This window comes from Drosophila eugracilis, unplaced genomic scaffold (genome assembly GCF_018153835.1).
Source record: "Drosophila eugracilis isolate 14026-0451.02 unplaced genomic scaffold, ASM1815383v1 contig_2034, whole genome shotgun sequence".
Classification (NCBI taxonomy): Eukaryota; Metazoa; Arthropoda; class Insecta; order Diptera; family Drosophilidae; genus Drosophila; species Drosophila eugracilis.
This window is the reverse complement of record NW_024572905.1, coordinates 1-22,066: the sequence shown is the minus strand read 5'-3', so window position 1 is coordinate 22,066 and position 22,066 is coordinate 1. Positions and strand designations below refer to the sequence as shown.

Here is a 22,066-nt window from a genome sequence, read left to right as displayed (position 1 = left end):
GTTTTACCGCCGTAGGTCGATTATTTTCTTTTTTTTTTATGTTCCGTTCGATGTTCCTGGACGAAAATGTGATCCGGCCAGAACTTGGTTGAGCACATTTTGTCAAATTCCACCGAGGGGTGGTATATATTTAAAAAAAGATATTTAAATTTAGTTATGTCATCCACCTTGATGTCGGCTTTCGTTCTGGCTTGTATGTAAGCCAAAACGTCTGCCTCAGACGTATCATCGGAAAGCCGGGAAACAAATATATGTTTCTCAGGTGGGATTACCTTTAGGGGCTTTGGTGTAGCAGGTTCTAATCCTGCACTGCCAGTGCACGTCGCTAGTCCGGGCACGAAATTCCCCTGCGGTGTATCGGGTGGTTTGATGTTAATGGAAATTGTCTCTGTAGGAGCCATGAGCCTTGAAGCAGACAAACTATCTAACGATTTGCTAGCATCATTCCAAAAATTTTGGATGGCGAATTTTTCGTACTCACCGGAGTGATGCCTATGGGCGTTCAAAACAGCTGCGGCGACGCTTCAGTGTTCTGAAGGTAAGAAGTGGGAGGGAGAATATACATACATATTAATTGTTTTATATATATATACATATATAATGTATATATTGTTTTCTTTATTTTATTTCATTTCCCTTCCGTGTTTTATTTAATAAGAGTTTATTATAATTTGCATCGTTATTATTTGTTGTTTGTGCGCTTTGTTATTTTTTTTAAAATCTTGTCCAAGTCGTTTGCTTGGCTCATATATATTTTCTTTAGGCATTTATTGTGCAGCTTATATAATTTGTAAAAACAATTTGCACACATTATAACAACAATTATCAGTAATATGTTTGTTAAAACATATCTATGCTGCTTAATTCAACTTTATTTATATATAATATATTTAATTTACTTATCGCATTATTATAAAATATAGAACAGTTTTCTTTCTTTAATTTAATTCAATTTTTTTCCATTTCTAGTTAAACTGACTGAACTGAAATCTTTTTTTTTCATTTTAAAATTTAAAATTTAATTTAATTTAATTTAATTTCAAATGGAATTTAAGATTTGGATTAATTTGTTTGCTACTAGGAAATTTACCCAGTGCCTGAGACGGGTAATTTTAATTTTTTAACATTGGTCTGTCCGTCTGTCCGTATTAAGGCTGAGATCTCAGGAACTATAAGAGATACAAAGTTGAGATTAACCATGAAGATTCTTGAGGTCCCTACGCAGCGCAAGTTTGTTACCGCATCCTGCCACGCCCGCTCTAACGCCCACAAAACCCGAAAACACAAAAATGCAAAACAAATCGCGAAAAGTGTCAAAAAGTTTGGACTAAGTATGTAGGTTTTTATGATGCTCCCAATGCGAATTGTTTCCGATCAGGCCACGCCCACTCTAACGCCCACAAAACCCGAAAACACAGAGTTGCACTTAAGAATACGTATTTAAGAGATGCCACTGCAACTTGCAACGAGGTTTCATCTGGCCACGACCATTCCAACGCCCACAAACCGCGAAAAGCTTTGGCGTCTATAATATTATTATGAATGCCGTTTGACTTTGTATAACTTATTTTTGTTAATATCGATTTGACAAAGAGTTTTGAAATCGGAATATTATTTCGCTATTTATGAAGAAATTTAGGTTATAAGGCCTCATATGGTTTGTGACGTCACTATCAATTACTCAACATGCTTCCTCTGACAATAGGTGGTGCCTTGTGAGTTTCCACTAGTAAAATTAATATTTTAAAATTGTGTAAAACAATCACGGGTATCTTGTAGTCGCGGCACTCGACTATAGCGTGTCCTCTGGTTTAGTTTGGCTTTATGGGCCTCACTTCTGATTGGGCAAAAAATAAGTTACCCTTACCAGTTAAATAGTTTAAGCTGTATGTTTTCACCTCTATTCCCTCACAAGTTATCTCGAGACCCTAATACCGTCGTGTGTTTATGAGCCAGATGGGTTGCTTGAATGTATTTTTTAGTTTTTTGCCTCTGTATAATTTGTCAATTTCTACACCAGTCTCTCCTACCATCTGCAAAGATTAATTTATTAATTCCCCGATAAAAGAGTATCCCAAAGCTATACCAATATTTCTATGATGTCCGCAATTTCCAAAGTGCTTGAGCGCATTTTTACCTCTCACTTGCAACACGTATGTTTCTCAATATTCTCACCTTCCCAACATGGATTTCTTAATCGGACATCATATACCACTAATCTACTTGAATTGACATTGATTATAATTAAGGGAGTCATTTGGGATAATTATTATTGACATTACTCATCAATGATCTTCCATCTAATATAAAAAAATCTCGGGTACTTATATTATATATACCGATTATATTAGGCTTTGTATATTTTACAAAGCTACACATTCAGCTTTCGGTTTATATTCAGAGATCGATTGTTTTCAGAGATAGTACATCTCCAATCCTCTAAAATGCAATGTAATTATATTTTATGGGGGTACACCTAATTTAAATCTAATTCCCTTGACACCAAGCCACTTGACCGTATATATTAGGTAAACGATTTAGGTGTTCTTCTTGACCCAAAACTTATATGCCATAACTACATAGCCTTGGCTACTCTTGAATTCATTAAACGTTTTTGATTTTAATATAACACCGAATATCATCTAACTTGTCTTTTAGCCTCCATCCCTGACTTAAAGTAAAGAGTTTTAGCATACCTACGTTGTGATAAAATTGTCTCCCTTTTATTAAGGATAGCTTTCTGCTTTAAATGGTAAAAAAATGTACATTTTAATATTATTGGCGCCACAGCATTCAGCGTTTTTGATTTTGATCAAGAATTTAGGGTCGGAAACGCTCTCTTCCGCCTGTTACCCACTTTTCAACGAAAAATAAGTAGGTAAGCAAAGACGTAAGGCTCAGAACTAAAAAATTGTGGCAGCCCTCAATTGCCAGTACATTTTAATTTTACTTATTATAAGAAAATAAACTTATATAAAAAACAATCCTTACAAAGTCTAAAATGGGTTTTCATCTGCTTACCGAAATGAAAAAGTGCTTTTTAAGCATAAAATTTCCATTCACTTCAGCATGAGGACGAGCAAAAAATAAAATAAATGCCATTTTATATTATTAATATATAGTATATTATTTTAAGATAAGAATATCCATTCAAGTATAAGCAACTCACTAAATACAAATTTTTTTATGAGTCTTAATTTTTAATTTGTAAATGTTTGATACGCGTATTGACCATTGCGGCATAGCCGTACACTCGTAATTTTTATCGCATTTTATATATTTTTTTTATACATATATTCCAAAAATCAAGTTACAAGGCCCTAAATGGTCAGTGATGTTATAGACAGTTGAGAAATATCGTCGCGACTCCCGACTAATAGCCAATATTGTGTTAATCTCGACCCAGGATACTCGTAGACATCATTCTCTGTTTTGTCTGTGTCAACTAAACTAAAAAAAATTCTCTTGGATATTTATTTCTAGGCTGTTACATAAAGCCCAAGGAATAGTTTCAAATATATTTAACGCTCCTCCTGTTTTTAATAAGATTGTTTGTAGCAGCTCACGCAATGGCAGAATGGGGTATTATATCGATGATAGCTGAAAACTACAGATAACGTTTTTGTTTGTATATTGTAGCCACTTGCGGGGAAAAACATTTCCATAAATGCTTTGTGCTGGGCTCTCAGCTGTTAGTAGCTGTTTGACAGTGGCATAAGACAGAACGGTGTTCCTCTCGAGTGCAACCTTCTGACCGCAGAGAGTAATCGCAGAGTTAGGTCGAAACGGCCTAAAAGCTAACATTAAAAAACACTTTTTCGGGCCTAACAAATCCTTGCAAAAGTAAATAGCACTGTAAGTCAAAATAAGAGAATTGATTATTTGATTATTATCTGTCGGATAAAAATAGAAAATCTTTGGAAAATATTTAAAAATAAATAGCGTCAGCCTGCAGTGAACTCAAAACTGTGTTCCAGAAATAAATAATATTAGAATTGGAAAAAGAATGAGTGACCCAATTAAAAAAACTTCTTTCAAGAATGCTGAAAAGTTTGACATCGCTCAGTCAATGTGAATTATCGACATAAACCGGATGTAATAAGTACATATATAAGTACATATGTACACAATTAAAATTTGTATTAAAAAGCAAATAAGACAAAAATGTGGAAGTGAGCTTAAAATAAGTGTAATGTTGTATGGTCTGATCCCAGGCTGTACGCGTATTATCGTCAGACTAACCTTTGCTGACCCATTGCCCAGAGCTGAAGCGATAATCTTGTGTTACGGTCTGAATTAGATTTGTTTGCTATCAGCGCCGAAAATTTTAGCGCTTGGGGTAACCAAAAAACTATTTGAAATGTCTGCAAAAGCCATATATATTTCTTAAATTATCTTTATCTATTTCTTGTCATTTACGTTGTCTTATATTGCTTCTCTTTATATTGTTACAGCATGAGGGCTCTGGGTGGGCTCAACCTGCTTTTGGCCATTGCTATTTGTCAGGGTTACCAGGCGTACCAACGGTCTAGTTCCAGGTCTAGCTCGTCCGCATTCTACGGCGATGAACAGTCCTCACCAACTGTGCCACATCTCAATTCCTGGGCCTCAGCCCATTTCAAAGAGGTGCGACAGATGGCTAACCAACTTAAGCAAAAATTCAACGTTCTTTCCCAGGGATCTACAGTTTTTGGGTATTTACCGCCATGGACTGGTAAGTTTTAATATTTTCAAGGATACCAAGAAATGTAAAAGTCGCACAGAATTACTTTTATAAAAGTTAACTAAAGTATTACAAATAATGTCGTGTGCAGAATTAAACTTTAAAAGTTCGACTTTTGTATAAAATAATTTGTTAGTCGATTATTAGTGCAAAATCTGCTAGATTATTTAAACATCGGATGAGCGAAACAAACCCTTTACTTTACTTTTCAAAAAAAATTTCGTTTTAAGGATACAAAATGCTCAGTTATAGTTCCCTTAATACCATAAATCCCTATAATTACGATTCTATTAATGTCTGGGACATAATTATACCCGGTACTCGTAGAGGGTAGATTAAGAAGGTCATTAAAAAGCATGTAATGGGTAGATCAATATCAACAGCATAGTCTTTTAAGCCATATGTCCATATGTCATATGTCTATTCGTCCGTCCGATTTCAGAAACTATAAGAGATTGATACCATAAATGTCATTACAGAAAATACCAAAAATTAAAAAAGCTGAGATCTCAGAGACCTTATGAGCTAAAAAGTTTGGATTGCTATGAATGGGATTCTATTTTAGAGATCTCAACGCAGCCCATAGTAGTCGTATCATCCCACTTTAATGTGTACAAAGAGCAAAAAATTGTGGCGTTCATAATACTAATATTAATGTTTTTTCCTTATATAATATATTTTGTCAATATCGTTCGATTGAAAACAAAATTGCAAATCGGTGTCATTAAACATTAACGACTATATCATAGTCACGGCTCTCGTCTACCAAGCAAAGTAAAGCCCTTTGAATTTTAAGGGTTAAAGGTTGTTAAAGAAAATGTTAACCATATTTATTAAAATAAAACTAAAATTTTTTTGTATAAACAACTTTTACACATAGAATGCCAAAATATTTTAATTTAAATCTAAAAAAACGCATTTGCATTTTTCAACCAAACTCCGTAAGCATTATTTGAGTAATATAATATATAAATATTTCTCTACCAGTACTGTGATATCTTGTATTGATAAAATACCTTTTAGGTAAAAATAATATTTTTGTTTTGTTGGAATTTTTTTAAGGATCTTTATTTACCGGTTCTATTTTTCCAGCTTCTATTTTAGATTTAAGCAAAAGAAGCGCTCACGAGCTAGATGAATTAAGTTTTAAAATCAGCCAGCAGTTGGTCTTGGATATGCGACAGGGCAATATTGCGTACAGTACTATAGCGCAACCAAACTTTTTTGAAGCAAAGGCAGCCGAACTGCTTGAGCGCTACGCTGAGAGCGAGAGCGTCAACTTACAAAAGACTGTAGGTCTTGGTTCTTTTCAACCTGTGGACTTCAGCGAATACGATGAGGTGAAGAACTACGCATATCCCGCTGAGGTGAAAGTTTTTGAAGGGAAGACCTATTTGGTGCATAGAAATTGCACTGAAACGACTACAGTGCCGGAACAAGGTGTTTTGGGTCAAACGAAACATACGTTCCTCGACAATAAACAGACATCTATTCCATTCGGTAGCAGTATGACCACATTGACGCAAAAAAAAACTATCCGTGACTGGGTAAGGGAGAACATGGAGCCAAGTGTGATTGGCTACAATTCCGTGGTTAATGTGGATGGTCACCAGAAGAACAGCGCTTATAATCAAATTGCCACTGCATTTCCTCAATTCAGTTCAGATATGATAATACACAAATTTAACAAAACGATTACCACGAATTTGGATGGAACTAGTACCGTGGATGGATCGGAGTCGCAGCAGCGCTGGCAGGACGGAAAGTTGGTGTTTGATAGACAAAATCCAATAAGCCAAAAAACGGTATCGAGTGACGAGCAGTGGCAGCGCGAAGAGCGTGAAAGGCTCTTTTGGTATCTAACTACACCGCAACAAATCGTCGATTGGCATCAACAGCAAGAGGAGCGCATGCTAGGCGTTGTTCATCGCTATCGGATAAGTCTTGCTATGCTCAAAGAGTTCCATCGGCGGGAGCTGGCGCGCTACCAGGCTCTGTTGGAACAAGACCAGTCTCATGCTCAAAATATAAGCAATTGGGAACGGCAGGAGCGCGGTCGCCTGGACTGGCTGATCCAGCAGAACTGTTTTACTTCCCAAGACCTTGAGCGCTGGCAGAACGAAAATAACGGGAAGCTTTCCCAGATTGCCCAACTGCACGGACTTAGTCGGAACAAGTTCCAAAAATGGCAGCGCGAGGAGCTGCAACGTATTCATGCTCACTTAAACCAGGAAAACGAGTTGCGAGACTCGCAGGCTGCACCGTTGCCACTACAATCTACCTATACCTACGGTTCATCTAGTTCCCTCCCTGAGGATAACACCAAAGAGCAACAGCGATTGGATTTCCTGATTGGTCAGCACAATGCTACAATGATCGCACTCCAAAATTCCATTAAAGCAGACCAACAGCGACTGAAAAACCTTTCAATCAAATATCAGGGAGAGATGCAAAGCCAAACGCATTGGCTTCGCGGTGAAGTAGCACGAATTGGAGATCTAATTAAGCACCAAAACGAGCAAGTTTCGCAGATCACTGCTTGGCAAATTTCGGAGCGCTCCCGTCTAGAAACAATTTTACTGCAACATCGCGGATCATTGGACGAATTACAGCTTCGGATGAACCAAGACCGGAACTATCTGCAAAATCTGGCCACAAAGTACAAGGTGTCCGTAGAGGAGCTTGAAACGTGGCAGAACAAGGAGCTGAAGCGCCTTCAAGACCAGGGGCATCAGCAGCTTAATGATCAAATCAAAAACTGGCAAGCTATTGTAAGCACCAACCTTCGAGATATAGCGGTTCAAAACCAACTGACGCTTGAGGAGTTTAAGACATACATTATAAGTGATCGCAGTCACTTGGAGGAGATGGCGAAAACATATAAGGTAAAGGTGGAGGAGATTGAGCAGTTGATAAAAAGCGAGTTGAAGAAGTTTCAGTCAGAGGGTTTGCTTAAGGCTGTGGAGCAGGAGTTGATTTTGTGGCAGCAGAAGGAACGTGACCGTCTGCAGGCCATCGTGCATCAGAACTCAATGACCGTAGAGCAGCTGGAAACTCGGATTAAGAACGATCAAGACCACTTCTTTAAACTGGCCGATAAGTACAAGATCAGCGTTGAGGACATTCAAGATTGGCTAAAGAAGGAGTTGCTGCGGTTGCAGAGTGCTGGCTTGATTAAGGCGGAATCCTTAAAGGAGTGGCAGCAGCAAGAGCGCGCTCAAATTTCTTTGTTAGTGCAACAGAATAAATACTCCTTCACCGAGCTCGAACGCAAAATGCTGTCCGATCGAGCACGTCTTCAAACCATTTCGGAAACTTATAATATTAAGGTATCTGAGATAGAGCAATGGATCAAGTCCGAGGGAGATCGACTCCAAAAGGAGGGACAGCTGAGAATGGAGTCACAGCTTAACAACTGGCAGAAAATCGAGCACCAACGCCTTCTAGATCTTATTAATAAGAATAACCTCTCCATCGAGGAAATAGAGTCAAAGATCAGTAAGGATCAAACTCACCTCTATAGCTTGGCCCAACAGCACCAGGTGCGTGTCGAGGAGATCGAACAGTGGATCAAAAAGCAGATCCAAAATTTGCAAAATCAGGGCTTGATAGAAATGAATAAGCTGAAAGACTGGCAGCTGGAATGGCGCGGCAATCTCACAAATATGGTGCAGGACCGCGACTTTACCGTCGAGGAGTTCCACAAGTGGCTGCTTAAGGATCGATCACAGTTACAGAATTTAGCCATGCAGCACAACGTACAGATCGAGGAAATAGAACAGTTTGTTCATAAGGAGGAGCAGCGCTTCATCGGAATGGGTCTATTAAAACCCAATGAAAAGCTGACCAACTGGCAGGAGGTAGAGCGGTTGCATCTTAAGAACCTGGCCCAGCAGCAGTTTAAGTCTACCGAGCAATTGGAGGCCCGCTTAAGACAAGATCGTGAGCTCCTTGAACACCTGGCGCGCCAGTACAGCGTTCAGGTAGAGGAAATCGAAAGCTGGATGAAGCAGGAGCTGGCACGCATGCGCGACGAAGGACAGCTTCAAATCGATAATCTTACATCGTGGCAGCTGGCAGAACGCGAACGTTTGGAGACCCTGATCAAGCAGAACCAGCAGTGGAGCGCCGATGAGTTGAGAACCGAGTTGGAAAAGGATCGCGAACACATGCAAACAATGGCATTTCAGTACCACACATCAGTCGAGGAGATCGAGAAATGGATCGAAGGCGAAGTTGAACGGCTGAAACAGAAGGGAAAACTTAACATCGAAAAACTATCCGGCTGGCAACGCTCCGAACAGCATCGAATTTTCTCGCTTCTCCAGCAAAACTCCAATATAACCTTGGAGCAATTCCAATCCAAGGTGAGTAAAATGTTTTCTTGAATTCGGGATTATTATTTCGGTACGGCGGTGGGCTGCTGTCAACGTAGTGACGTAACGAACTGCAAATGCGCGCATCTACAGATATTATATATTATAGATATTATATAATTAATTAATTTACCAGGATATTGAAGAATATAAAAATATATACGATTTAAGATGTTCGACTGGTTGTGCTTTTATCAGGGCAAACAATTTAATTCCAAAATTTTTCAATTATCTTTGCAAAGAGAAAAAAGGAAAAACAAGAACAACTCTAATGCCTAGAAAGATGCCAGCGCATCGCAAGGTGGAGCCGTTATAAAGTCGGGCACGCGAAAAATGATGTTTTTAGTGGAAGCTCTGAAATCTCAGGAACTATAGGTGATAGGAAGTTGCGATTAAGAAATGAAGTATTTTTTCCGAAATTTGGCCACTTCCACTCGTATGCCTACAAAATTAGTAAAACTCACCTTTTGTCAGAAAAACACGTTTATAAACATATCGTGACGTCACTGTCCATGTGAGTCCTTAAAACTTACACATCTTAATACTCGCGTAATAAATATCCGATTTGAAAAATGGTTGGTATATCGATACATATTGACAAAAAATGTTTTAAAAAGTTTTCCGCACTTTGTGGGTATTAGAGTGGACGTGGCCGAATGAAATCATCTCCAGCTGCGGTGGCATCCCTAGAATACATATGCCAAGCCCTAAAATTTTGTAATTTATCGTTTTTATTTTTCCACGGGTTGTGGACCTTGGAGTATCCGTTGCCTGATAATGGTAATTAATGCGTTGGATTCTCAAGAATATTCATGCTTAGTCCCAAATTTTAGCTCTCACAGTTCTCGCGATTTCATAGATTTAGTTTTGAGTAGGCATCTAAAAAATCTGCTTAGTCCTGTTCATCTGGACATATGGTCAGTCAGACGGACATGGCTTAATCAACTTGGTTTTTGATCCTCCATAATGTATACTTTATAGGATCGAAAATGCTTCTTTGTACCTGTTACACTATAATTGTAGTTTATAAAAAAACGAGGGTGAGGATTAAGCAAGTTCTAGTTACAAATTTTGGACCATTTAGGTTTGGCAATTTATTTTAAAAGTTATTGAATTGTGTTAAAAAGGTTAATTATTCAGATACAAACAATAATGGCGAAAATAGAGAAGCATCTGGCGCGAACTACTCCTATGTTTGTTATAAAAATCATAAGGGGGCTCGTAATATTTGAGACAGAAGGTATTTCTTATTATATAGATAGACATTTTAAATATTTATTCAATTGTAATACTTTTACATTATAGATACAAAATGACCGTCGTTTTTTGATAAAGCTTGCGGAACAGCATCACGTTCATATAGAGGAAGTGGAGAAATATGTTAAGCAGGTGATCGATGACCTGCGCAAGAGTGGACAGTTTGATATAGAGCAACTACAAACATGGCAGAAGGTGGAGAGAGACTATATTAAGAGTTTAATTTCCGAGTACAAGAACGGGCTGTCTACTGCTGAATACGAGGAAAAATTACTAGCAGATCGCGCCCATCTAAACCATCTAGCTGATCAATATCGGCTAAACGTGGAGCAGATCGAGGAGTGGATGATCGCGGAACTAAAACGTTTGCGTGGCAGTTCTGAGGAATCTCTAAAAAACCTCAGCGACTGGCAGGTGTCCGAGTTGGATCGCCTGCAAAACCTGGTGAAGCAGCAGAACCACCTTACCTTTGTGGAGTTCGAGCTTGAGCTAAACCAAGAGAGAGAGCGTCTGCAGAACCTAGCAAACAAATACTCTGTAAGCATTGTAGAAATCGAAGATTGGCTTCGACAGCAGCTGATCAAACTGCGAACTACGGGTCAGACAACGGTCGAAAATTTAAGCAAGTGGCAAGTAGACGAACAACAGCGACTTATAGAACTACTGCTTAAAAAACAGCAAGAGATACCATACGAGCAAATGGAGCAAGAGCTGACACAGGATAACGCCCGCCTGCGTACCATCTCGCAGACGCATCATGTAAATATTGAACAGGTTGACCAATGGATGCGAGAGGAGCTGCGACGACTTCAGAGCTCCGGTCTTATACAGTTCGATCAGCAGACAAGGTGGCAGCAGGAGATCAGCAACGGATTCAAAAAATGGTTAAAGAATCAGCTTAACGGAGCAAGTTATAAGGAGTTTATTGCCTTTCTCAAGCGCGATAAACAGCGAATGGACAGCATCGCATCAGAGTATCACGTGACTGTGGAACAGGTGGAGAAATGGGTAAGGCTTACAGGCGTGTACGGAATCCATGTAACATAAGTACTGGATTATTTTTTAGTGCCTTTATAGCAAATTATTGATTTATTAAATTAACATAAGGTGTGAAAGTATCTTGAGAAGTTGCTGGCTTAAAAAAAGATTAAAACAAATTTGCGATGCACAAACGAAAATACCGCAAAATATGTTTCAGGTACCGTATTTTTTGTTAAATTGGTAAAAAGAACAACTGATTTAAGATAGTCACGGCACTCAGCGTTGCTTCTTGTTTTAAAATAAAATCAGTCAATTAAATAGATTATAAAAAAATTTCGTTTGCAATTTATTACTATTATATAAAAAAGAAATCTATTTTTTATTTGAGGTTCAAAAAGAAGCCGCTCGACTTTCGCTGATCGGAGTGATTGAACGTCCTGAAAACCACGTGAAGTACGAAGACATCGGTAACATATGGTTCGACGAACAGCCTGCTACTTGGAAGAACGAATTGTTGTCGCATCTTCGAAGCGTGACTCGGGAGCGACCCTTCTCTCAGCAAGAATTTGAGAGCTATTTGATCAGCAACAAGCCAATTTTCGAACGGATTACCAGCCAGTACCACGTCACAATCGCAGACGTTCATTTGTGGCTGAGCCAGAGCGCTAAGAGCGAGGGCCTGGTCACCACCGAGTGGCAAACTAAGGAACGACTTTACATCGAGGAACTTATCAACCAACAACATCGCAAGCAGCAACGGTGGACCATCGATGAGCTAGAGCTCTGGCTAAGCCACGATCTAAAGCACCTACAGGATGCCGTCGTCCAGTATCATTTGACAGCCGAAGAGTTGAAGGTGTGGTATAAGAACGAGCTAAGTCGACTGGTGGAGCAACACAAAATAGACCGTGGCTCGGACCTCGCGTGGCACTCTCAGGAGTTGCAACGGATATACCTGGTGATTGTGAATAACACGGACATAGATAAGATAGCTTTAGAAAAATCTACTTTTGATGACGTCCATCTCCTAGCGTCACAATATCAGACTTCTGTCGATAAGCTAAGGCAGTTCATTCTGAATAAGCTGAGTCACTTCTCGGACTTGGGCATTTTGAAGGATGTAAGACGACAGAGCAATAACTGGCATGAACAGGAACGAAATCGTTTGCGAGAAGTGGCTGCTGGTGTTGTGATTACTGAAAAGGAGCTTCTAGATTTTGTCGCACAGGACACAAGCTTCCAGAAACAATTAGCTCAGTTCTATCAGGTGGGTCTGGATCAATTAGCGCCCGTGCAGCGCATATTTATCGGCAACATGAAACGAGAAAAATTATTAGAACAGCGCCGATTAAATAAGTTAACCACTTGGCAACAGCGGGAACGTGATCGCCTTTACGAATTTATCGGCAATCAAAACATTACGCAGGCTGAGTTAAATAATTGGCAGAACCAGGCTACCAATTTGCTAGAGGAATTCTCATTGAAATACGAAATCACAGCTCAGCAACTAAAAGACTGGCAAAAGAAGGAGCTTGGACGCATTAACCAGATAGCGCGATACTATGCCATGTCGCAGAGTGACCTGCAACAATTTCGTGAGGGCGAACTTCGCCAAATAGTTCACGTTAACCATCGCTGGTTTATGACCCCTACCGAATCCAAAACATATGAGAAGCGTTTTCAATGGGCTCTGAGCCGGCTGCAAAGTCGCTTTGGCACGTTCGGTCAAGACCTGGTTGTTTGGCGCCGCACCCTTTTCCTACTAAGCCAGGGTCTCATTGACTTATCGGTAGACAGCGGCTCTAAAGGCGGCTACGTACTGGATCCAGGAAGCACCAACGCTACTGTTGCCTACAAACCAATATTCTCCAAAGATCGCGGGGACCAGCCGCCGCACACTTATGAGGATACCTTTGTTGACGGTGACGAACCTGGTCTGGAGGGAGAGGCAACCCGTTCTCGACTATCACAGCCCTCTATTTTTCTACCTTCATCCACTCCTCCGGTTCCCTATAACCAAGTTGTACCACTTAGTGGCTTAGAATACCTTCGTCAATACCACACCTCAAATGTTCCAGTGGGCACTTCCGCTGCCTCGGTCAACGTTGGGCCGGCCCTATCCTCAGCCAGTGCTAGTTCAACCATTAAGAAATGGAATCGGGCGGCTGGCGATGAAGCATCGCAACAAAATTATGATCCTAGCCAACAGTTAGAGATCGATGAGCTGGAATGGAACGAAAATCTTAAGGATCTTCGTCAGCAGGAGGTTGAGGACCATGACTTGAATCTTCAGACAGAGAACCTAAGTCAGCAGCAGATTCAGGTTGAAGATGTTCGTAAAACTCACGAGCTGGACCCCAACAATAGCAGGAACAAAGTAAGTGCTCGATTAACAAATTGAAACTCGAAAGATACATTTTACAATCTCATTCAATAGATTGAGGTAAAAGCGACTGCACAGCCATCCTTCTGGGAGAAGCTTAAGGGTAAACTCGGCTGAGAAGAAAAACAAAAAACGGTAATTTACCGAAGAGCTTGCAGAGTCTGACTTATAAAGTGGCTACGCGAGTTCATAAAAAATATAATATTTTCTACAGATATTTCTTTAATCACTAGTTTTAATAAAAAAATATTTTTTCAGAAAAAAAATTAAAAAAAAGTGTTTTTTTACCATCATTCATAGAGATAAAGAACGTATTGCATTTGTTGAATCGTAACGGATTTAGTTTGTATCCAATATTCGTATTAAGAAAATTCAAAAACAATATTTTAGGGTAACGTGATAATGGAAAAAGAAGAATGGGGACTGTTCAGGACATGGTAAAAAATACCGATTTCCAGGACGTCCGCTCTTCCTCTTCTCACTCTTAGTACTCGAGCTCTCAAACTCCCCCCTCACCAGATATCAACTGTCAACCAACTCCCGATCTCCCGTGCTCCTACTCCGCCCCTTCACAGTGCGCGAGAGCGCTTAGCTAAAATTTAACCCTTTTCGGCCGCCCGATCTTCGTTAGTCATCGACTAATTAATTCTTTATTGTCATAGTAAGGTACCGCTCTCTTGATTCCTTTGAAAATTGCTTTGTTGCCTTTACAAAGGAACTTACGCTAGCTTGGTCATTTTACTCACAAGTTTACGTAAATGTATAAATACGTGTATAATAAGCTGTGTTTATCAAAACTTGCGGCTTGTTTGGCATCAGCTATACTATTTACCATAAAATGGATTCTGGTAACTAGCAAATAATACATTTTTACGGGTGTGTTTCCTATTATTTAAATTATATTGTCTTGGAGTACCAATTGCTGATGCAATATCAAAACGTGTTTTGTGCTGCTAAAATTTATTAATACCGTACTGTATATATATTCTTGATCAGGATGAATAGCGAAGACGAATGAGCCATGTCCGTCTGTCCGTCTGTCCGTATGAACGCTGAGATCTCAGGAACTATAAGACGTAAAAATTTGAGATTAACCATGAAGATTCTTGAGGTCCCTACGCAGCGCAAGTTTATTACAGCATCATGTCACGCTCACTCTAACGCCCACAAATCGTAAAAAAAAAAAATTGGTGAAATCTCAGGAACTATTAGAGCTAGAAAGTTTAAATTCAAAAAGTATAATCTTAAGATGCCAGCACATCTTATAGTAGTAATTCTATCCAGCCACACCCACCCATACGCCCACAAGGCTCAAAAGACGCTGTTTCTAGAAAAGCTGATATCTCGGTAACAATAAGAGATAGAAAATTCAGATTAAGCATGTAGGTTTTCATGATGCTCCCAATGCAAATTGTTTTTTTCCGATCAAGACACGCCCACTCTAACGCCCACATTATTCTTTTAAGTCTAATTAAGGCTAAGTCTCGTTGCTGCGCTGCTTGCAGGCGTCGGCTGAGAGACGGCCATCTATGTACTTATGTTTATAAACATATGCCCTCTTATGTGAGGAGCGCGAGGGGTATGCACATGCGGTCCGCTCATGCAATTATGCCGACGCTAGCACTTTCTGCGAGTGGCCTAAGCCTAGCGATCGGTTCATATTTCGGCCACTTGGGGTTTATGACCGGGACCATGAATTATGTAAACACTGCAACAAAGTGTTACAGTGCGTACCCTTTAAGAACTCTCCCTCCTTTTGAAAAATAACGTAATATTATGAAGTTATTTTAATAATAATTTTTAGTTATAAAAAGTTGTGTGTGAAACTATGCATGGCCATACTAAGTACAATTTATGAAATAAATATTTTTAATCTATCTTTATAAACTGTTTGTTTCTTACATGAATTATTTGTTATTACTATGTTATCTCTATCTCTTATTTCCGTTACTTTATTCAGAGCTGTGTATTTAGGATCTAACTTATGACCTGTCTGAATTTTTAGTAAAACTTGATCACCTACTGATATATCTATATCTCTTACTTTCTGATCATATAGTAGTTTATTTCTATTCTTATTTGCTTCTAACATAACTCTAGCTCTTTTATAAGCTGCCTCTAATCTATATTTACTCTCCTTAGCATAGTCATCTATATTATATATTGTTTCTACGCTATCTATGCTATTAAAGTGTTTCGGTATATTACTTGTTTTACCAAATACTAGCTCATATGGACAATAAGTATGTACCATAGAGGGGGTCGTGTTGAAACAAAAGACCAAATATTGAAGCCATACATCCCAATCAGTTTTATTAACCGATATGTAAGATAGCGACGGTATTTGCGTTTTTATTTGCAACTGGTATGGCAACTAGATATTTTGTTTAATCACTTATTAACGTGACTACATATTCATTGCCATTTTCTGATTTTGGTAGTGGACCAACAGTGTCCACTATTACTCTGCGGAAAGCGTTTATTGTTGTATCGGTTATTGTTAAAGGAGTCTTTGTATGTGATGTAATTTTTGACTTCTGACTTTTATGACATTTTCTTACGTACTCAGTTATATCTTTAGACATACCTTTCCAGTAATAGTGTCTTCTTACTTTGGCCAAAGTTTTTGACATGCCAGTGTGTCCTCCTTGAATTGGATCATCATGAAATTTAGACTGAATAGCTTCTTTGTCTTTTAGACTTTTTATTTGGGTCACCGGGATGAGACGCGCTACTCTTAAAGTTTTCAATATATTATTGCCCATTAATTTGAAATTATCTATTGAAGTATATTCAAAGATATTTTCCCACGGTGCCACTTTGAGTTGGCTGATTTTATTTATACCGGATTGCAGTTCAAGCCTTTGGAAAAATGGACCTAAGTCTAGGATTCCATTGGTATATAAATCGCTAACATCATATCTTGCAGTAATTTTCTTGCCATGTTTAAATTGTTTATGACGTCGTATACGTTGGGCTTAGAAGCTTTTTCAATAGTTTGCTTAGGCAATTCTATTTCTTTATTTTCCGCGCCGATTTTTTGTCTACTTTGATATCTTGTAATGACTTTATTGATATTTCCAGTTATATTTTGTAGATCTTTGATGGTTATTCTTGATAACGCATGAGCTACATAGTTGTCTTTTCCCTTCAGATATTCCACAGTGAAATTATATTCTTCCAGCTCAAGTCGCATGCGCGTAGGCTTAGAGCTTGGATTAATCATTGAAAACAGGTAAGTTAAAGGTCTATGATCAGTCTTGACAGTGAAATGTCTACCATAAACATATGGTCTGAAATAAGTTATTGCCCAATGAATTGCTGTCAATTGAATTGCTGTCAATTCTTGTTCTGTTGTACTTTTATTACTTTCGCCCTTAGTAAACGATCTTGATGCATAAGCAACTGGAAGTCAGACCTTAAGTCCAGACATGAGAAATATTTCGCTCTTCCTAGTTAATCCAAAATATCATCAATTCTAGGTAGCGGGAATTTATCCGACAACAGTTTTTTATTAATCTGACGATATTCAATTACTAATCGACATTTTTTCGTATCAGATCAGGGGAGTGATTTCTTCGAAACTAATAACAGTGGGCTATTATAGTCTGATAAAGACTGTTTTACTATTTTATTGTCTATTAGTTTTTTTACGTGTATGTTAATTTCATCCTTTTGTCTATGTGGACTTCTATAATTTTTTATGTAAAACCGGTTCTTCATCCTTCAACCTTAGTTTTTGCTTGTAGAAATTGTTTGTAGTTATTGATTCGGTTTCGAGTCCGAATATATCACTGTACTGTGTGCATAAATCAGTTAATATTTGCTTGAACTGAGGTGGAAAATTTTTGGATAATTGAGATAAGACAGTTTCTTCTCTATTTTCTGGATTGTTTTGAACTATGTCACAGTTCGAAAGTGGTTCATATTTTAAACTGTGAATATTTACTATTTGGTCAGTACTGATTGTATTCAGTAATCGGACAAATGCATTTTTGGTTGTTGCGACTGTGTTCGCAACATAAATGCCATGTTGAATTTTCTAATTAGGTATTAGTATACTTTATTCATCTAATGATAGATGAATCTCTCGGACCACTTGAGATCTTGCTGGTAGAATTATGGAATTATTACCAGAACTGTATGTTATAGGAACATAAATTGGAAAAATTAAATTATTTGGTCTTAGGATAAACCAATAAACCAATAAACCAATTCTCACAGAATTGTTTGTATTATTGTTATTGTGGCCTCGATTTGAGTTGCCACGGCCTCTTGAGTTTCCTCTATATTGGCCTCGTCCATTACTGTTATAGTTGGAACTGTTGTAGTTGTTGTAATTATTATTACGACTACGATAGTTTCCTCTGAAGTTTCCACGTCCGCGGTTTCCACCACGCTGTGTATAATTTTTAAAATAAAGGACAGTATTAGGTTGTCCAGTTGCTTCGTTACATAGATTGTTGTTTATTGTATTTAATTAATATTCGTACGAAATGTAAGGCAATTAAAACTATATCTATAATTTTTGTAAAGAAGACAATTGAGGGACCCGTTTGCACACGGCAGTGATGCACTGCATTGATATTGATTGAAATTGAACAGTTTTTCTAAGTGTGATTACAGATGCGAATAGTAAATTGCCCTAGTGCGGTAATTATATATTAGGTGTATATCGGTACTTAGCTACGATTAGTCAAGTCAAGTATAGGCTTACTGGCTAAGACTTATGAAATAGGCTCAGTTTCAGTTACAATTCTACTCTGATTTTATGTCTGCAACACCATTTGACATAAGAAACTCGTTAACATTTAATGCTACAGGCTACTGTTCCGATTTGTAGTACCTCCAGTTGTCTTCCACCTTCGGCATTCAACAGTGTATTATAAGTAACCTAGTGTAAAAGTCGAGCTTTTTTAGTCTCTGAGACATCACTATCACTCTCCTTTGGTGCTTTCTTCTCGCAGAACTCGATCAGATACGAACAGACGCCGGAGAGTGCTATAAATATGCCAGCACAGTAGAAGGTGTCGTCCCATCTGCCCGTATGCTCGTATGTATATAACGCCGGCAATGGGGGGTCCTGCGATCATGCCCACTCCCTGCACCAGCAGCACCAGACCGTAGGCACACGTGAAATCGTCCAGGTCAACAATACTGACCAGGATGCTGGGCGTAAAAGAAAATGAGCTGGCAAACGTGAATCCGAAAATGACACACATGGCCATCAGGCCAATGTAGTTAGTCATTAGCAAAGACATAAAGAACACCGAAGCTCCGCACACCAACATGCACAGCGAATAGCATATGTTGATGTTCATCTAGGACAGATCGCCCAGATAGCCCAGTCCTATCATGCCCACAGTTTGGGCAATGCCGACATCCGATATCAACTCGGCACTCACGCTCACATCGTAATCATATTGCTTCATGTAGTCGGGTAGGTAAAGATAAGGTATAATGAACCGGTTATGCTGTCCAAACGGGTACGACGTGTGGCCATCTCGCTGTTTACCGATTGTGCAACTGTTGACGAACTTGGATATGGCATCATTCAGTGTGTTGAAGGTGCCAGCCTGCATGACGAGTTTTACCTTAAAAATTGCGCAGTTCTTAGTCATTGCCTTGACGGCATGCTGAGTGGGATAATTCCTTGCCAATTCTAGTGATTGTCCGTCTGATATGTATGCTCCTTATAAGGCTTTCGTCATCTGCTCAACCTCTTGTGTGTATTGGTTTGCAGTTTTGTTGCGTAGCTGTAGGTTCATCAGTTTTGCTGACAATACTTCTACAGTTTCTCCCTTGACGTTGCTTTTTAGTCTAGAAATCACCTCAGAAATCGTTGTTTCGTTTCCTATTAGATTTCTAGCGGCACCCTATAGTTTTCTTTTTATTATGGAGACTGCGAGTTGTTCGCGCTCGCCCTTTATTGACTCTATTATTTCTAACGCATCCATAAAACTTGTTAGATTTTCCGCTTTACCATCGAAAACTGGTATCACCTTGGATGCTGTATTTATGAAATCAATATTGGATTGTGCCATTGTGATAAGGTTGCTTGTCTCGCTAGGAGTATCCGAATCCGTGTAACTATCTCGATCTGTGTATACCGCTGGAATAGTAAGATTATTTAAATCTTCCTCTTCTATTTTGGGGTTTACCTCTTCTAATTTTAATTCGTTTGTTTCAGCTGATTCTGCGTCAGGTGCAGTGTCTACTGATATGGGAGTGTTTAGAGCATTCGGTATTACTATTTCTAAACCGAATTTTTGTTTAACCGATATTAGATTAGATCGTAGTCGCATCAGAAGTTTAGATACCTGAGACAAACGATATCAATTCAATCTCTCCCTGTGACCATGTATTAGTATTCGCGCTTCGTTAAAGTTCTCTACTAATATCTCAACATGTTTTCTAACTGTATTCTTTTGGATTGGTATATTCTGGGTTAGTGACTTATACGATTTGTCAAAATTTGCTTTGATATTATTTATTTCTTTATACAATTCATTTCAATCCATTATATCATGGGCATTGTACTTAGTTTAGGCATTTTTTTAAAATTATTTTGTATACAATTATTTTTATTTTTATTTTTTTTATTACATATATGTTGTATATTTAAACAATGTTGCTTATATTTTATCCAGGTCATTAGTCCGACTCATATATCTTTTCTTTAAACATCTATTATGCAGCTTATATATTTTATAAAATAAATTTGCGAACATTATGACAACAATGATTATTAAAAGTACTTTGTTTATGACATTGGCAGTGGAATCCACAGTTTTTATATTAAAAGTCATTTTTGTAGGTGGTACATATACCTTTATGTTATAATTTGGAATATAATTATTATTGTTTTCTTTTGAGGATTTGCTTATTGCATTACCTCTCATCTATCTTTACAGGTTTTTGCACTATGTTTTCCATAGCTTCACGACCTACACGACTAATTGGGCAGAGATGGTTCCGCTCAATTTTACAATTTATATTATGTTATATCGCAGTGCAATCAAAAAAATTAGGCAACGCAGTGCATGGGTTAATCCTGCGTCCTCTGCTGCGATGTTTCTCCTACCGGTCCGCGTCAGCTGGTCGTCGCCGGCTTGGCTATGCTGACGCTCCCTCGAAGGCGCAGGGGCGATCGTGCCTCCCACGCTTTGTATCTGCTGTTGTTGTCCTGGGCCTATGGGCTCAAGCGGTGCCGGTGCTGGCTTCGCACAGGCAACTTCTCCCACGGAGTAAGGGGCGGATGGCCTCTCACACTAGTTGTTTTTCCCTGTGTATGTGTATTTACAGTGCAAACTGCTTAGTGGCCCTGGACAGTCGGCGGGGCAGCGGTCCTTCCTCCTCGGTATTTCCTTAGGTGATGGAGGTTTAGTATTTTTTTGGTTTATTAATTTTGTAACTGGGTGAGTTTTGATTGGTAGCTTGGGCTTTTTTATACTTGACTTTAGAAAGATTTTCATTTTCAGCTTTACAGCTGTGATGGGGGGTGGTATGTTTGTATATAATAGCCACTTCAAGTGCGCTATTCTTTTTGTATTTTATTTTTAACACTAGCCCGCCCCATCACACTCTACTCAATCAGATTTAAATTTTTTGTTTGATATATTCCGAAGATTGCAGGATCGTAGGACCCACACACAAACACCTCCTATTCAACTCCGAGCTCTCCCGGTCGGTCCTTCGATAGACCTTGTGGTATCCCAAGTCCAGCGTGAATGAGTTACGTTAATATCCTGGGGCACAAAATATAATATATTTATTCTTTCTCGATTCCTTCTGCTTCTTCTTCTTGTTAAACTGGTTTTTCTTGATGGCTCGCTTGTTGATTTTCTTTTGGGATCAACAGGCAGCACGCACGTCCTGTCATCTTCGGGTCCTGTCACGGTCGCCGTGAAATGGCAGCAACAATAAATCCTGACATACTTTGATTATTCTGGTTTATTGTTGAGGAGCAGCAGTGGTGCCTCTGCCCAGGCTTGAATTGATTGTGGCTTTACAATATTCTTTTAAAGTCTAATTAAGGCCAGTTTTGCGTTGCTGCGCAGGCGGCGGCAGAGAGACGGCTATCTATGTACTTATGTTTATAAACATATGCCCTCTATATGTGAGGAAACGCGAGGGTGATGCCACATGGGAACGTCCGGCAATTATGCCGACGCTAGCACTTTCTGCTTTCTGCCTAAGCCATAGCGATCGGTTCATTTTTCGGCCACTTGAGGCATGACCGGGACCATAAATTATAAAAACACTGCAACAAAGTGTTACAGTGCGTACCCTTTAAGAACTCGGTACAGTGGGTATTCAATATTAGTGCATACTACAAAAGCAACT

At 38.9% G+C, this 22,066-nt stretch overlaps 1 protein-coding gene across 2 annotated transcripts; it reads left to right on the top strand.

Annotated features, from left to right (window-relative positions):
• The first annotated feature begins 3,684 nt into the window (after positions 1–3,684).
• Positions 3,685–13,975, top strand: LOC108113458 (tiggrin). Of its 2 annotated transcripts, XM_017224039.2 has the most exons (6): positions 3,685–3,855; positions 4,455–4,714; positions 5,816–9,090; positions 10,405–11,364; positions 11,726–13,714; positions 13,775–13,975. In XM_017224039.2, exons 2-6 carry the CDS (start codon positions 4,456–4,458, stop codon positions 13,835–13,837), a joined length of 6,546 nt encoding a protein of 2,181 aa, XP_017079528.2. In that variant the 5' UTR covers positions 3,685–3,855; position 4,455; the 3' UTR covers positions 13,838–13,975. The 2 variants fall into 2 exon arrangements, with proteins under 2 accessions (XP_017079528.2, XP_041673811.1); XM_041817877.1 differs by lacking the exons at positions 3,685–3,855; positions 13,775–13,975 and having other exon boundaries at positions 11,726–13,738.
• Positions 13,976–22,066: the final 8,091 nt, after the last annotated feature.

What these genes read in the sequence shown, in the direction of transcription:
- LOC108113458 (XM_017224039.2), top strand. Translation starts at nt 4,456, where the DNA reads ATGAGGGCTCTGGGTGGGCTCAACCTGCTTTTGGCCATTGCTATTTGT. An exon ending in GTATTTACCGCCATGGACTG is followed by an intron (nt 4,715 to 5,815) that starts GTAAGTTTTAAT and finishes CTATTTTTCCAG; the next exon opens with CTTCTATTTTAGATTTAAGC. An exon ending in CCAACAATAGCAGGAACAAA is followed by an intron (nt 13,715 to 13,774) that starts GTAAGTGCTCGA and finishes CTCATTCAATAG; the next exon opens with ATTGAGGTAAAAGCGACTGC.